At 45.8% G+C, this 18,272-nt stretch overlaps 1 protein-coding gene across 1 annotated transcript in view; it reads left to right on the top strand.

The window, feature by feature from the left end:
- Nucleotides 1-18,272, top strand: part of LOC140203658 (uncharacterized) — a 56,478-nt gene that overhangs the window by 11,741 nt on the left and 26,465 nt on the right. The window contains 3 exon segments of the mRNA XM_072269706.1: nt 237-805; nt 807-1,180; nt 11,936-12,044. Coding sequence (XP_072125807.1) covers nt 237-805; nt 807-1,180; nt 11,936-12,044 — 1,052 coding nt within the window.

Here is an 18,272-nt window from a genome sequence, read left to right on the forward strand (position 1 = left end):
TAACCATTTATACAGGAAAGGCCCTGCACTTGTTCTGCGTGTGGACTTGATTGTCCAGCCTGGAGAGTCAGAAGGAAGCTCAGAGCATGGAGCACCTATGTCAATGTGAGGACTTTGGGAAAGGGTTCAGCTACCCACCTGCGTGTGGGAAACTAGCGAATGTAGTCACATTAAAGGAAGACCGTTTACCTGCAACGTGTGTGAGAAGGGATTCACACATTCGTCCCACCTGCTAGCACACCAGCGAATTCACACGGGGGAGAGGCCGTACACCTGCACAGTGTGTGGGAAGGGATTCACCGAGTCATCCAAGCTGAAGGCACATCACCAAGTTCACACTGATGAAAGAACATTTAATTGCTCCAACTGTGCCAAGAGCTTTAAAAGTTCCCAGTATCTGCGGAGACATCAGCAAATTCACACAACCCAGAGGCCTTTTGCCTGCACTGTGTGCGGGAGAGGATTCATTCATTCATCCAAGCTGCTGGTGCACAAACGGGTTCACACTGGAGAATGGCCGTTTACCTGTTCCGTGTGTGGGAAGGGATTCAACCAGTCATCTGACCTGCTGACACACCAGCGAGTTCACACCGGGGAGAGGCCTTTCACTTGCTCTGTGTGCGGGAAAGGATTCACTCGCTCATTTAACTTGCTGGTCCACGAGCGGGTTCACACTGGAAAAAGACCCTTCTCTTGTTCTGTTTGTGGGAAGGGATTCACTCAGTCATCACACCTGATGATACACCAACGAGTCCATACCGGGGAGCGGCCATTTTCCTGCTCGGCGTGTGGGAGGGGATTCACCCCAGTCATCCAGCTTGCTGACACACCAGCGGGTTCACACCGGGGAGAGGCCGTTCACCTGCCCTGCATGTGGGAAGGGATTCACTTCTTCATCCAGTCTCTTGGTGCACCGCCGGGTTCACACTGGAGAGCAGCCTTTCTCGTGCTCCGTCTGTGGGAAAGAGTTCATTTCTTCATCCATCCTACTAAGACATCAGCGAGTACACACTGGAGAGGGGCTGTACTCCTGCACCGTGTGTGGAAAGGGGTTCACCTGCTCGTCCAGTCTGTTGGTGCATCGACAGATTCACACCGGGGAGAGACCGTTCTCCTGCTCTGCCTGCGGGAAGGGATTTGCTCGAATATCCAACTTGCAGTCACACCGGCGCGTTCACAAGTGACTGTTGGGGATTTAGATTCCACTCCGACTGCAACCTTCGATCTGACTCTCAAGTCATTCCGACAGTTGGAGTTTGATTCAGCGGCATGTCAGGACCGCTGTTGGCCTCCACCAGGGATTCCTTCTGACTTCCTGCTGCCCAGACATAGTTCACTATCTATCGGGTCCTAACACAGGCTTCCTGCTCCACCTTCCCTTTGGAGTGGGTGAGTTGTGTGGCAACAGCAGGGCCCACGCCAAACCTTCACCTTCATTCCACCATAGGGATTTGAACTGCAAATTGGACATTATACTGCCATTCCACGAGTATTAAATAAATTGCTTAAATAAAATTGAGTTTGGTTCTTGATATACTCAAGCCAAGCTGAAACAAGTGAAAAAGATGGATCTACAAGGTGTCCCTCTGGGAATGGTGGATCAGATCATGGAGCAGGTGGATATTATCCTCAGTTTGCTGGCCTGGGACCTTGTGGGATTGTTTGGGATGGATCGTGTTGGGCAGCGTGCTGCCCACTCATGGCAATGTAGCCTGGGGAGAGAGCTTGTAACCCATTCTGAGGAGATTAAACCAGTTCTTTCTTTAGGAAGAGATCTCACTTATCTTAAGTAGTGGGTTGTAATGAAAACATTTAAAAGTTTATTCCTTGTTCTTTTCTGATTCAGCAGTAAAACGGATCAACAAACAAAGGATGCACTGTACATGTGTTAACGGTTATAAAGAATTGCTTTATTGAATTAATATAAAGAATATAAATAAAGTCTACTGGCTTTTCCTCTCCATCTCTCTCTCTTCCTCCCTCCTGCTCCCCATACATCTCAATCCCTCTCCATCACCCTTATCGTCTCTCACTCTCCCCCTCTCCATCTCTCTCTTCCTCCCCTTCACATGTCAATTGCTCTCCATCATCCTCATTCATTTTTTCTCTCTCCATGCCCCCTCCCCTCTCCCTGTCCCTCTCTCCCTCTCCCTCTCTCCCCTCCCTCTCTCCCCTCCGCCTCCCCCTCCCCCCTCTCTCCTCCCCCCTCTCCTCCCCCTCTATCTCTCCTTTGCTCCCCCCTCCCCCTCTGCCTCCCTCATCTCTCTCTCTCTCCTATCTTCATCTCCCTCACGTTGCAGTCTCCCTCTCCATCTCCCATACATCTTTCTTTCCCTCTCCGCCTCCCTGACATCTCACTCCCCCCTCCAGCTTCCTCATGTCTCTCTCTCTTCTCCTTTCCCTCCAGTCTCTTTCTCCCTCTCCCTGCCTCTTCTCTCTCCCTCGCCCTCTGCCTCATGTCTCTCTCTCCTCCTCTCCATGTCCCTCATGTCTCTCTCCCTCTCTGTCTCCCTCACATCTCTGTCTTTCCCCCCCTCCATCTTCCTCCTCTATTTCCCTCACATCTCAATTTTCCTCTCCCTCTCCCCTCTCCCCTGTCTCCAAACCCAGCTCTTAGCACCAGTCATGTCTCATACTGGAAGATTCTCCTGTGCACAAACAAATGTCCCATTTTATACCCTTTGTGACCCTTTATTCCGATATGTTATTCACCATTACCTGCTGTGTAGGCTGTAGACGGGTAATCACACTAATAAAATATTTCTGTATACTGGATCTCAAAACATTCCCTCATCCCAGACTAACACCATTTTGTCCTACAAACCTCCATTTTGTTTTACACATTTTAGGTTTACAAAGGAAGAATCAAGTTTAACTCCTTACATTCCACCCTTGATTCCTTATTACGCAAGAACATAATACTGCATTAAAAACTTCATTCAATACAAATTGACATCCATACACATTGAATACAAATATGAACTTCATTCAGTATTAAACAGCAGACTTATTATAATTCGTGATCCATAAAGGGTAATAAATCACACAATGTAGAGGGGACCTGTCATGACAGTCATCTAACCTCTCCCTTAAGGCTGTGAGCACAAATAAACTGCACAACAAGCACAACTAATATTACAATTACGGCATGATGCAAAAGGATCCTAAGCCAGGGGTGCATCTGGATATTGGTTCCCCAATTCCAAGCTTTTCCTCAAAATCTTGGTTAAAGGATACTTTGTTTGTCTTATTAATATGTTTTAATTACTTTAATATGTTTAGCCCATAGAAGTTAAATCCATTACAGTGAAGAAAATTATTCTCTTCCGTGTTGGGTTATGGCCTTTGTGTGTCCTTCCCATGCACCCAGGTGACGTTCTGTACCTGGAAAAGGATCCAAGTTACTGACCCTTCAGCACCCTCATTTCACCTAAAATAAAGCATTTGTTTTGCAGATATTTCAAGATTACTCTAGTTCTGTCAACTTTTCCCTGTTTAAACACACCAGGCGGTCTTCACCTTGTTCTGTTACCCAGTAATTTGGCATATGCACCCATACCTTCCTACCACCGAGAGAGTCCTTTCCTCAATGCCCGTTTCTTCCTCAGGTTCTGTGGCACCCCCTGTCATTCTAGTCATAGGTGATTCTTAGGGCAAGGGTCTGTTGTTCAGATTGTAGAAGGCTTTGCGTAGTACAGCCGGTCACCCCAGGAAGATTGGAGTTAGTGTTAATAAACAGATCTGTTGTTTCAAGAATCCATTCATCCTCTCGAATAGCCTGGGATAAAAAGGTAAGTGATATACCCATGAATGCCTTTACTGGCAGCCTGGTCTTTCACAGCATCCTGAGAAATGAGACCCATTATCTATTTGTTTGTTTGGGGGGGGGGGGGGTCCCATTATAACTAGTCAACTTCTGCAATCTCAAGAGTGTGATCCCAATCAGCTTTTGTACAAGAAATTACCATTAGAAGACCTGAATAGATGTCAAGCGTAGTGAACAGGTATTTCAACCGTTGCTGCTGTGTCAGGTGCCCAATCGATCTGCTGTATCTGGGCTGGGCCGGTCCCCTTTCTGATACGGGCAGCTGGTTTCTCCGGGATGTCCTCCTCTCGAACTGTGGCTATAGTTATTTCTGTGACAAAATGCGGGAGTCTTCTACCCCATGTGCGCCGGCTTTCCAGCGTAATGGGACGTGGGGTGGGGACACTGGGACTGGAAGTTGGATGGTCTCTTGTGCATCTCTCCATGGGCGTGTGGGCGACACGTTGCTGCAACTTGCTGACTGCCTCACTCGCTCGTTCTGCAATGTGCCCTTTCCATTTTTACAAGAGAGGCCTGCTATGCTCTACCCACCCAGTTAGCGGGTTTCTCCAAGAGCACTCACGTCATAACGGGGAGGTCGGTCGCAAGGTACAGTAATGTGGTTTCCTCCGCAACTGCCTCTGTCTCCAGTTGTCAGCATGGATAGGATGACAGCAGCTAACGGAGGGCCGTGTTCATTTGGCTGCCGAAAATCAACTTGACATTGTCCAGCTGCCTTCTGATCTTTTCAGTGGCTGAGCGGGACCGCTAGACTTTGAGGTTGAATCGCGTAACCCGTTGTCTTGTCGGAGACCTGCCAAGTACTGCCGGTATCCGACACTGCTTCATGCAGTAGGTGGCGCTAACCCCACTAAGACACGGAGATTGCTAATGTGATTCCCTCTGTTTAGTCTGCACTCTGTCCCCGCAACATATTAATTCCAATTCTGATTTCAGGTAACACTGCTATCAGTATTTCGGCTTCCATCGGCGATTTCTCCTCAATCGATCTAACGGATCGTTACTTGTCCCCATCCTTTCACAATAAAGTGTCTCTGAGACCATACAATGTCTCAGGAAATCTCTGGTGGAGAGACTTAATCATTTCCAGAAACAGAATCAGGTTTATTATCACCGGCATGTGACGTAAAATTTGTTAACTTAGCAGCAGCAGTTCAATGCAATACTTAATATAGAAGAAAAAAACAAAATAAAATAATAATAATAAATCAGTAAATCTATTACACTATATGTATATTGAATTGATTAAAAATCGTGCAAAAAACCTGGAAGTGCTATATATTTTAAAAAGTGAGGTAGTGTCCAAAGGTTCAATGTCCATTTAGGAATCTGATGGCAGAGGGGAAGAAGCCGTTCCTGAATCGCTGAGTGTGTGCCTTCAGGCTTCTGTATCTCCTATCTGATTGTAACAGTGAGAAAAAGGCATGCCCTGAATGCTGGAGGTCCTTAATAATGGACGCTGCCTTTCTGAGACATCGTTCTTTGAAGATGTCCTGGGTACTTTATAGACTAGTATCCAAGATGGAGCTGACTAAATTTACGACCCTCTGCAGCTTCTTTTGGACCTGTGCAGTAGCACCCCCCCCCAACCAACCCCCATAGCAGACAGTGATGCAGCCTGTCAGAATGCTCTATTTGAGTGTATTTATTGACATTCCGAATCTCTTCAAACTCCTAATGAAGTATAGCCGCTGTCTTGCCTTTTTTAAAACTGCAAAGTTAAACCCTCAGAGATCTTGACACCGGGAACTTGAAACTGCTCACTCTCTCCACTTCTGATCTCCCTCTGAGGATTACATAGAAACACAGAAACATAGAAAATAAGTGCAGGAGTAGGCCATTCGGCCCCTCGAGCCTGCACCGCCATTCAGTATGATCAAAGCTGATCATCCAACTCAGAACCCTGTATCAGCCTTCCCTCCATACCCCCTGATCCCTTTAGCCACAAGGGCCATATCTAACTCCCTCTTAAATATAGCCAATGAACTGGCCTCAACTGTTTCCTGTGGCAGAGAATTCCACAGATTCACCACTCTCTGTGTGAAGAAGTTTTTCCTAATCTCGGTCCTAAAAGGCTTCCCCTTTATCCTCAAACTGTGACCCCTCTTTCTGGACTTCCCCAACATCGGGAACAATCTTCCTGCATCTAGCCTGTCCAATCCCTTTAGGATTTTATACGTTTCAATCAGATCCCCCCTCAATCTCCTAAATTCCAACGAGTATAGGCCTAGTTCATCCAGTCTTTTTTCATATGAAAGTCCTGCCATCCCAGGAATCAATCTGGTGAACCTTCTTTGTACTCCCTCTATGGCAAGGATGTCTTTCCTCAGATTAGGGGACCAAAACTGCACACAATACTCCAGGTGTGGTCTCACCAAGGCCTTGTACAATTGCAGTAGTACCTCCCTGCTCCTGTACTCGAATCCTCTTGCTATAAATGCCAGCATACCATTCGCCTTTTTCACCGCCTGCTGTACCTGCATGCCCACTTTCAATGACTGGTGTATAATGACACCCAGGTCTCGTTGCACCTCCCTTTTTCCTAATTGGTCACCATTCAGATAATAATCTGTTTGCCTGTTTTTGCCACCAAAGTGGATAACTTCACATTTATCCACATTAAATTGCATCTGCCATGAATTTGACCACTCACCTAACCTATCCAAGTCACCCTGCATCATCTTAGCATCCTCCTCACAACTAACACTGCCGCCCAGCTTCGTGTCATCCGCAAACTTGGAGATGCTGCATTTAATTCCCTCATCCAAGTCATTAATATATATTGTAAACAACTGGGTCCCAGCACTGAGCCTTGCGGTACCCCACTAGTCACTGCCTGCCATTCTGAAAAGGTCCCGTTTATTCCCACTCTTTGCTTCCTGTCTGCCAACCAATTCTCTATCCACATCAATACCTTACCCCCAATAACATGTGCTTTAAGTTTGCACACTAATCTCCTGTGTGGGACCTTGTCAAAAGCCTTTTGAAAATCCAAATATACCACATCCACTGGTTCTCCCCTATCCACTCTACTAGTTACATCCTCAAAAAATTCTGTGAGATTCGTCAGACATGATTTTCCTTTCACAAATCCATGCTGACTTCGTCCGATGATTTCACTGTTTTCCAAATGTGCTGTTATCACATCTTTGATAACTGACTCTAGCAGTTTCCCCACCACCAATGTTAGGCTAACCGGTTTATAATTCCCCAGTTTCTCTCTCCCTCCTTTTTTAAAAAGTGGGGTTACATTAGCCACCCTCCAATCCTCAGGAACTAGTCCAGAATCTAAAGAGTTTTGAAAAATTATCACTAATGCATCTACTATTTCTTGGGCTACTTCCTTAAGCACCCTGGGATGCAGACCATCTGGCCCTGGGGATTTATTTGCCTTTAATCCCTTCAATTTACCTAACACCACTTCCCTACTAACATGTATTTCCCTCAGTTCCTCCATCTCACTGGATCCTCTGTCCCCTACTATTTCTGGAAGATTATTTATGTCCTCCTTAGTGAAGACAGAACCAAAGTAATTATTCAATTGGTCTGCCATGTCCTTGCTCCCCATAATCAATTCACCTGTTTCTGTCTGTAGGGGACCTACATTTGTCTTAACCAATCTTTTTCTTTTCACATATCTATAAAAGCTTTTACAGTCAGTTTTTATGTTCCCTGCCAGTTTTTTCTCATAATCTTTTTTCCCCTTCCTAATTAAGCCCTTTGTCCTCCTCTGCTGAACTCTGAATTTCTCCCAGCCCTCAGGTGAGCCACTTTTTCTGGCTAATTTGTACACTTCTTCTTTGGAATTGATACTATCCCTAATTTCCCTTGTCAGCCACGGGTGCACTACCTTCCTTGATTTATTCTTTTGCCAAACTGGGATGAACAATTGTTGCAGTTCATCCATGCAATCTTTAAATGCTTGCCATTGCATATCCACCATCAACCCTTTAAGTGTCATTTGCCAGTCTATCTTAGCTAATTCACGTCTCATACCTTCAAAGTTAACCTTCTTTAAGTTCAGAACCTTTGTTTCTGAATTAACTATGTCACTCTCCATCTTAGTGAAGAATTCCACCATATTATGGTCACTCTTACCCAAGGGGCCTCTCACGACAAGATTGCTAATTAACCCTTCCTCATCGCTCAATACCCAGTCTAGAATAGCCTGCTCTCTAGTTGGTTCCTCGACATGTTGGTTCAAAAAAACCATCCCGCATACATTCCAAGAAATCCTCTTCCTCAGCAGCCTTACCAATTTGATTCACCCAATCTACATGTAGATTGAAGTCACCCATTATAACTGCTGTTCCTTTATTGCACACATTTCTAATTTCCTGTTTAATACCATCCCCAACCTCACTACTGCTGTTAGGTGGCCTGTACACAACTCCCACCAGCGTTTTCTGCCCCTTAGTGTTATGCAGCTCTACCCATATCGATTCCACATCCTCCCGGTTTATGTCCTTCCTTTCTATTGCGTTAATCTCCTCTCTAACCAGCAACGCCAACCCACCTCCTTTTCTTTCATGTCTATCCCTCCTGAATATTGAATATCCCTGAATGTTGAGCTCCCATCCTTGGTCACCCTGGAGCCATGTCTCTGTGATCCCAACTATATCATATTCATTAATAACAATCTGCACTTTTAATTCATCCACCTTGTTACGAATGCTCCTTGCATTGACACACAAAGCCTTCAGGCACGTTTTTACATCTCTCTTAGCCCTTATACAATTATGTTGAAAAGTGGCCCTTTTTGATGCTTGCCCTGGATTTGCCGGCCTGCCACTTTTACTTTTCTCCTTACTACCTTTTGCTTCTACCCTCATTTTACACCCTTCTGTCTCTCTGCACTGGTTCCCATCCCCCTGTTGTGAACTAATCTCCTCTCGCCTAGCCTCTTTAATTTGATTCCCACCCCCCAACCATTCTAGTTTAAAGTCACCTCAGTAGCCCTCGCTAATCTCCCTGCCAGGATATTGGTCCCCTTAGGATTCAAGTGTAACCCGTCCTTTTTGTACAGGTCACACCTGTGCCAAAAGAGGTCCCAATGATCCAAAAACTTGAATCCTTGCCCCCTGCTCCAATCCCTCAGCCATGCATTTATCCTCCACCTCATTGCATTCCTACTCTCACTGTCGCGTGGCACAGGCAGTAATCCCGAAATTACTACCTTTGCAGTACTTTTTCTCAACTCCCTTCCTAGCTCCCTATATTCTCCTTTCAGGACCTCTTCCCTTTTCCTACCTATGTCATTGGTACCTATATGTACCACGACCTCTGGCTCCTCACCCTCCCACTTCAGAATATCTTGGACATGATCAGAAATATCCCGGACCCTGGCACCAGGGAGGCAAACTACCATCCGGGTCTCTGGACTGTGTCCACAGAATCGCCTAACTGACCCCCTTACTATCGAGTCCCCTATTACAACTGCCCTCCTCTTCCTTTCCCTACCCTTCTGAGCTACAGGGCCAGACTCTGTGCCGGAGGCACAGCCACTGTCGCTTCCCCCAGGTAAGCTGTCCCCCCCAACAGTACTCAGACAGGAGTACCTATTGTCAAGGGGCACAGCCACCAGGGTACTCTCTATTACCTGACTCTTCCCCTTCCCCCTCCTAACCGTGACCCACTGGTCTGCCTCCTGTGGCCCCGGTGTGACCACCTGCCTGTAACTCCTCTCTATCAACTCCTCACTCTCCCTGACCAGACGAAGGTCATCGAGCTGCAGCTCCAGTTCCCTAACGTGGTCCCTTAGGAGCTGCATCTCAGCGCACCTGGTACAGATGTGGACGTCCGGGAGGCTTGGAGACTCCAGGGCCTCCCACATCCGGCACCGAGTACAACAAACTGCCCTCACACTCATACTGCCCCTCTCCTCAGATAACAACAAAAAAAAAATGAATACCAAACCTTCCTCGCCTCGCCCGTTTCCGCCTAAGCCCGGTGAGCCGAGGCCCTTAAGCCTTCACTCTGCTCCCGGCTCACTCCGCAGCCCGCAAACTACGCTGCCTGCTGTATGAGGCTCTGTTCCTTTTAAATCTTCCGCACTTCACTGCCTGACGTCACATGCCTGCGCAGTCCCACCTCTCTGAATGTCGATGGAAAAAACCCAAAAAATTCAAAAATGTCTTCCTCCGCACTCCCGCTCTGACTCTCAGACTTCCTTCTTCGATTGGTATGTGTTCCTTCGGCTTACCCTTCCTGAAGCCACAATCAGCTCTTTTGTCTTACTGATGTTGAGTGCCAGGTTGTTGCTGTGACACCATTCCACAAGTTGGCATATCTCACTCCTGTATGCCCTCTCATCTCCATCTGAGATTCTACTAACAATGGTTGTATCGGCAGCAAATTTATAGATGGTATTTGAGCTATGCCTAGCTACACAGTGATGGGTATAGAGAGAATCCAGCAGTGCGCTAAGCATACACTCCTGAGGTGCACCAGTGTTGATTGTCAGCAAGGAGGAGATATTATCACCAATCCACACAGATTGTGGTCTTCTGGTTAGGAAGTTGAGGATCCAATTGGAGAGGGAGGTACAGAGGCCCAGGTTCTGCAACTTTTCAATCAGGATTGTGGGAATGATGGTGTTAAATGCTGAGCTATAGTCGATTAACATCATCCTGACATAGGTGTTTGTGTTGTCCAGGTGGTGTAAAGCCGTGTGAAGAGCCATTGAGATTGCATCTGCCATTGACCTACTGTGGTGATAGGCAAATTGCAATGGGTCCGGGTCCTTACTGAGGCAGGAGTTCATTCTAGTCATGACCAACCTCTCAAAGGTTGACTGCCTTGGGACCCTTAGTGAATCCCTCGGTGACAGACTGGGGAGAGTTGCACCCTTCTAGACTGATCCCGATGCCCCAGCTATTCTTTCTGCCTCAGCCTGGGTCATGGGAGGAGCACTAGGCTCAACTTTCTTATTATTACAATGATGTTTCCATGAGGCGTACATAGTTCCCATGGGTTGACATGAATCTTTTCCTTTTTAGCTTCTACTGTCAACAGTGTCAGAAGTATTTCTCCTCAAGTCAGCTGTGGGTGACTTGCCTATATCTCCCTTACCAAGCCCATCCCCTCCCTCTGTACTTCCTCCAGATAGTAGAGCCCTGAACCTTCGTCTCCCCATTTCTGGAAACGTGCCCAAGAAGGTGCCTCTGGGCCATACTGCCCACACTCACTTGGAGTTGGTAGTCAACTTTTTAATGTCTTAGACTATTAAGCAAGGGGTCTGTAGACCCCAGGTTGGGAATCCTTGGACTGTAGGCGATGATGGTGAATAAGGTAAACCCTCGTAAGCTGAGCTACAGATCAAAACATCACCATTCCCTCTTCTACGGTGTGCCAAGGTGCGCCCTGTTGTTCCTAGTCTATTACGGAAAGGTAAGCCCTCAATACTGCCTGTCAAAGTTGCACAAACAAGTCCGTGGGCACCTTGTTCTTATTCCTCATCTGACCATTAATATTACCCTGTGTAGAAGGAGGAACTAAAACGTTAGTCTTCTCCATAGTTGGGTGCACTGTGTCAGCACCAGTATCCCATAATCAAATTAACCATGTAGAAAGGGATTTCCCAGTCTTTTGTGTATATTTATCCTTCATAGTCCCCTTCTGCTCTTGCACTGTGTGTTCACCATCCAGGGCAGTTGTTTCATGACTGTGGCAGGTTTATGCTATCAGATTCTCATGTGTGAAACTACTTAGCCCGGTGGGGGTCCCTGAAGAGCATCACTATATTGAGTGTCAGGACTAGACGAAATATTGCCATTCCAACTTTTGGGAGACCCAACCCTCTGCCATTAGCGACATTCCCTTGGTGGGATACTAATCCTGATCCCTCAGTCTTGCCAAATTTTCTGGGATGCTGGGGTGGTTTCAGCTTTGTAGGCTCGTTCATTGGCCAGTTCAGTCAATTTGGTATTCCAAGGTTACAACTTTCTCAGTAAGGGTGACCATTCAATGCTCTGCTGTCTGATGTCTGTCCAGGTACCATATCCGATGCGGACTTTGGTGACCATGGTGTCTGATATATGTCATATATCTTTTCCAAAGTGCACAACAAGATCCAACAAGCTGTACTCTTATTCCCCTTCTGTTTAACAGAGCGGTTCACAACCCCAGGGTGTCTCCAGTGCTGCTCTCCATCTCAGCCCTCCCAAATGAGGGAAAGTGGCATGCAGACAACATGTTGTCTGGTTCTTCAAACCCATGGGTAGTCTGTCCATGCCCGCGAGTACACCCTGTTGTTTGCAGAACACTGTGTTCTATCCTGCTAACTGCACCAATTTGTAACCAAAAATATTGTAAAATTATTTCTTCTTCATTTCTAATTCAGCACAAGAAGGTACCTGCAAACAAAGGGGGTACTGCACACGTATTTAAAGTTATAAGACATTATAAGGGATTACTTTTTAGATTCATATAAAGAATAAATACAGGAAGGAAGGAAAATAGTTAATAAAGGAATAAAAGAGATAAAATAATATTTATCAACCAATCACCAAGCCAAGAGCCTGGCAGTTTTTCCAGTCTTTCTTTCCATACCCTCTCCCTCTCTCGATGTTCTTGTCTCTGTCATCAACTCTAGGCACTAATCGCAACCCAGCCTAAGAGATTCTCCCTCTCAGAAAGAAATTTCCCCTTTATATACCCTTTAAGACCCTTTGTGTTGGCACGTGGCCAAGTGGTTAAGGCATCGGTCTAGTGATCTGAAGGTCACTAGTTCGAGCCTCAGCTGAGGCAGCGTGTTGTGTCCTTGAGCAAGGCACTTAACCACACATTGCTCTGCAATGACACCGGTGCCAAGCTGTATCGGCCCTCGTGTCCTTCCCTTGGACAACATTGGTGGCATGGAGAGGGGAGACTTGCAGCGTGGGCAACTGCCGGTCTTCCATACAACCTTGCCCAGGCCTGTGCCCTGGAAACCTTCCATGGTGCAAATCCATGGTCTCACGAGACTAACAGATGCCTATAAAGGCCTCTAATCCTTTCCCACTCAAACATGTTTTCACCTTTATTTACTCTCAAGACTGTAAACTAGAACTTACACCTTCTCAAAACATTGTTCCCTTGTACTTTCTCAAAACATTCCCACATTCCAGACTGACACCATTTTGACTTACAAGCTTCCATTTTGTGTTATGCATTCTTGGTACACCGAGGAATCAAATGTGACTCCTCCCCTACACAGGTTGATAACTGTCCTATGGTTCGTGAAAGGTACCTTCATGGTCATCCACATTTGCCCCAGGGCTTCCAAGTTGTGCCCCCGCCCCCCCCCCCAAGTATCCTGACAAACTCCACAGCAAGTCCATTCAGCCCAAAAGGCTGATCACTTGAGAGAAGGCAGTTCTCTTTTGGACTCTAGAATGACTCTTGGAAGTTTCTCATATGAGACCTAACCCTCTGCACTTCCTCTTTAGAGAGACCCTGAGGGTATAAATTCCCAAAATGTATGCAGACCAAGGTTCATGTTTTCCAGGACTGTGTAAACCAGTGAGTTAACAGACTGCTTACAGTCACCTGCTCAACCTCTGAGAAGTGGAAGAGTGAAATGTGATCCAAACCTTGCAGGATTTGGATCAGTGACCTCCCTGGAGCCCTGCAAGCTGCTCACCTCAGTGAATATGCCACACAACAATCCTCCCTTGACCTAGAAGAGATTCCCAGGTCGGGCAACTCCCTCTTAAGACATTCAATCTTTAAGTCCCACATTTTGGTTGCCCTTTCACCTCCCCTGACAGAAGATGCAGATACAGGATTTGTCAAATTTTACTGTAGCTCTAAGTCCATAGTCATCCAAATTTTCATGTTTCCACTGTCAATCACTTTGGGACGAAACTGGAATGAAGTGAACCATGCTTGCACCTAAAGGCTTGCCCACAAAGAACTTGTTCAAACAATTGACAAGGAACCAGCAGTTTCACAGCAGGGAGAGATCATTCATTCACTAACACACAGCACAGTTTACCCTGGTTAGAGGATACCTGCTTTGTATATGGGAGGCATTCACAATGATATCAGGCCTTTTGAAACACAGTAACAGATGGAAGAGACCACGGGCATTCTCAGTGTGTGGAGACATGGTTGCCTGTTCTTCCCTTCTCCTAGGATCATCACCTTGACATGGTGGAGAGGCATGTAAGTTCCTGAGATATTCGAGAGCAATACAATCTGGAGCTTAGCTACCTGGTGCTTAGCTCCTGATAGGGTCAACCATGGTGACAAAGTCAAGGGGAAGGTTCCAGACAAATAGCAAACCAACCAACACCTCAACAGTGGAGCTGGTGGAAGATGATGACATATCACAATGGCAGTGAAGGTGGAGAAAAGCCGCAGTAGTGTAGGGTCCCCAGTCATCTTTCATTTTATACCACTGGACCCTGACCCTTATCTGTCAAGGATCACATGTGCCTGTGCATCAGCTTCCCAATATTAAACAAAGTTATGCACAGGTGTGGTCCATTAATGGAATTGATCCTAACATTCTGGATTAAGTCCCATGGTGATTGGCCTCTACGAAAACCTGAGGACTCACTAATAGACAACCCTAGAGCATCATATTCGACTTGAGTGATCACAAGAAGAAGTCTTGTTCCATTCTGCTGGTACCTGAAACTGAGGATAGGCCATTCTCTGTTCTGTGCTTACAAAGAGATTCTCTCAGTTATCTAAGCTGGTGAGAGACTCCGGTGGAAACAGCTAATACATTTTAAGGTGAGTTTAAAAGAATAAGGGGTGATCTCATTGAAACCTGCTGAATATTGAAGAGTCTAAATAGAGTGGACATGCAGAGGATGCTTCCAATAGTGAGAGAGTCTAGGACCGGAGGACACAGCCTCAGAATAGAAGAATGTCCCTTAGAACAGAGATAAGGAGGAATTTCATGTGTAATAAGACATATAACATTTCAATTGAATTTCCAATCCCCATTCCAACAGGTGTGTCCGTGGCCCGCTCTACATTGGTGAGATCAATGCAGATTGGAGAAGCACTGGATACAATAAATGGCTCCAACAGTCAAGAACCTCTACTCAATCTGCCACGAAAGGCAGGATTCCTCAGTGGGTAACCATTCCAATATACTTATCGTTGCTATTCTGCCATGTTTGTACATGGCCACCTCCACTGCCACAGTAAGGCCGAACTCAGGTGGGAGGAGCAACACCTCTGAGACCCTTCCTCAGGACTGGAAAAGATGGGAGAGGTAGAATAAAAAGTTGGGGGAGGGGAAGAAGGATAGCTAGAAGGTGATAGGTGGAACCAGATGGGTAGGAAAGGTAAAGAAAGGGCTGGAGATAAAGGAATCTGATAGGAAAGGACCATAGGAGAAAGGGAAAGAGGAAGGGCACAAGGGGGAGGTAATAGGTAGGTGAAAAAAGGTAAAAGGCCACAGAGTGGGGAACAGAAGAAGCGGAGAGGGAGAGGGAAAATACTTTTATCGGAAAGAAAATTTGATATTCATGCCATCAGGTTGGAGTCTACCCAGATATAATATAATGTGCTGCTCCTCCACCCTGAGGGTGGCCTCATCATGGCACAAGAGGAGGCCTGGGCTGATGCATCAGATTGGGAATGGGACTCAGAATTAAAATTTAGGGCTGCCGAGAAGTTCTGCTTTTGGAAGATGGAGCAGAGGTGCTTGACGAAATGGTCCCTCAATTTACGACGGATCTCACTAATTAGAGGAAGCCACATCAGGAGCATCAGCTACGACAGGTAACCCCAGCAGGTTTGCAGGAGAATTGTTGGCTCACCTAGGATTGCCTGGGACCCTGAATGGAGGTGAGGGAAGAGGTGAATGGGCAGGTGAGCAACTAAGCCGCTTGCAGAGCTAAGCGCGGCGAAGGACAAGGGACAGGGGAATTACAGAAGGAGTGATCCCTGCAGAAAGTGGAAATTGGGGAGAGGGAGGGAGGTAGAGGTGGTAGGATCCCTTTGGAGATGGTGGAAGTGTGGAGAATGATGTGGCAGATGCAAAGACTCTTGGGGTGGCAGGTAAGGACAAAAAGAACTATCACTGTTTGGGCACTGAGAAGATGTGGATGTCCGGGAAATGGAGGAGATGCGGGTGAAAGCAGCATCAATGGTAGGGGAAGGGAAACCCAGCTCTTTGAAGAAGAAGGATATCTCTGATGTCCTGGTGAGTAAAGAAAGTAAGTGCCAAGTAACTAGCCTCAATGTCTTTTCTTGAGCCTCCCTCCTTCCCTTTTTAAAGAGTGAAGTGACACTTGCAATTTTCCAGTCCCTCGAACCATTCCGGAATCTAGTGATTCTTGAAAGACCATTACTAATGCTTCCACCATCTCTTCGGCTACCTCTTTCAGAACCCTGTGGTGTCATCCACCTTTCAGCTTCCCAAGCACTTTCTCCTTAGTAATTGCACCTACACTCACATCGGCCCTCAACACTCTCAAACTTTTGGCATATCTGTAGTAAAGACTGGCGCAAGATACTTACTAAGTTTGTCCACCATTTCCTTGTACCTCATTACTACTTATCCAGTGTCATATCCAGCATCCAATATCCACTCTTGCTTCTCTCTTACTCTTTACATTTCTGTTTTAAAAATTTCTGCTATCTCATTTGATATTATTGGCTAGCTTGGCTTCATATTTCCATAGAAACCATAGAAACTACAGCACAGAAACAGGCCTTTTGGCCCTTCTTGGCTGTGCCGAACCATTTTCTGCCTAGTCCCACTGACCTGCACACGGACCATATCCCTCCATACACCTCCCATCCATGTATCTGTCCAATTTATTCTTAAATGTTAAAAAAGAACCCGCACTTACCACCTCGTCTGGCAGCTCATTCCATACTCCCACCACTCTCTGTGTGAAGAAGTCCCCCTAATGTTCCCTTTAAACTTTTCCCCCCTCACCCTTATCCCATGTCCTCTGGTTTTTTTCTCCCCTTGCCTCAGTGGAAAAAGCCTGCTTGCATTCACTCTATCTATACCCATCATAATTTTATATACCTCTATCAAATCTCCCCTCATTCTTCTACACTCCAGGGAATAAAGTCCTAACCTATTCAACCTTTCTCTGTAACTGAGTTTCTCAAGTCCCGGCAACATCCTTGTAAACCTTCTCTGCACTCTTTCAACCTTATTTATATCCTTCCTGTAATTTGGTGATTTGGTAATTTGGTCATCATTACTCTCTTCATGTATTTTTAGTTGCTTTCAGTTAGGTTTTAGAAGTTTCCCAATTGTCTATCTTGAAAAAAAATACATGTTGCTGTCTTATATGCCATCCCTTTTGCTTTTGTGCTGTGTTTGACTTCACTTGTCAGCCGTGGTTGCCTCATCTTCCCTTTAGAATACTTCTTCATCTTTGGGATGTATCAATCCTGCTCTTTCCAAATTGCGCCAGAAATTACACCTTTGCTGTTCTGCCATCAGCCCCTTCTAACCAACTTCGGCAGCTCCCTCACATGCCTCTGTAATTCTCTTTACTCCACTGTAATGCTGATATATCTGACTTTATCTTCTCCCTCTCAAGCTGCTGAGTGAATTCTTTCATATTGTATCATATCAACTGGGTGACTGTCAGGAGAAGGAAGGGAAATGGGCAGCAAGGAGAGGCTGATGATAGAGCAAAATAGCAGTCAAAAGGATGAGTTGCAATGTAAAAGGGAGGCAAAATTGAAAAGGATGAATACAGGACTGAAGGTGTTAGATTTGAATGTGTGCAGTATACAGACTAAGATAGATGAACTTGCAGCACAGTTGCAGATTGGTATGCATGATGTCGTGAGCATCACTGAATTGTGGCTGAAAGAAGATTATAGCTGCGAGCTTAATGTCCGAGGAAACACATTGTATCAAAACGACAGGCAGATAGGAAGAAGAAGTGAGGTGGCTCCATTGGTAAAAATTAAATCAAATCATTAGAAAGTGATGACATAGGATCAGAAGGTGTAGAATCATTGTGTGTAGAGCTAATAAACTGCAATGGTAAAAAGATATTAATAGGAGTTGTATGCTGACCTCTAAACAGTAGCAAAGATGTGGTTTACAAATTACAATGGGAGATAGAAAATACATTTGAAAAGGTCAATGTTATGATAGTGATAGGGGATTTCAATATTTAGCTAGATTGGAAAATTCAGGTTGGTACTGGATCCCAAAAGTGGGAATTTATAGAATGCCTACAAGATGGCTTTTTTAAGAGCAGCTGTGGTTAAACCCATGAGGGGATTAGCTATTCTGGATTAGTTGTTGTGCAATGAACCAGGATTAATTGGACAGCTTAAAATAAAGGAACTTTAGGAGACAGTGATCATAATATGATAGAACTCAACCTGCTATTTGAGAAGGAGAAGCTAGAGCCAGATGTATCAGTATTACAGTGGAGTAAATGGAATTACAGAGGCATGAGAGGGCAGCTGGCCAAAATTGATTATAAGGGGACACTAGCAGGGATGATGGCAGAGC

Source organism: Mobula birostris, chromosome 10 (genome assembly GCF_030028105.1).
Source record: "Mobula birostris isolate sMobBir1 chromosome 10, sMobBir1.hap1, whole genome shotgun sequence".
Classification (NCBI taxonomy): Eukaryota; Metazoa; Chordata; class Chondrichthyes; order Myliobatiformes; family Myliobatidae; genus Mobula; species Mobula birostris.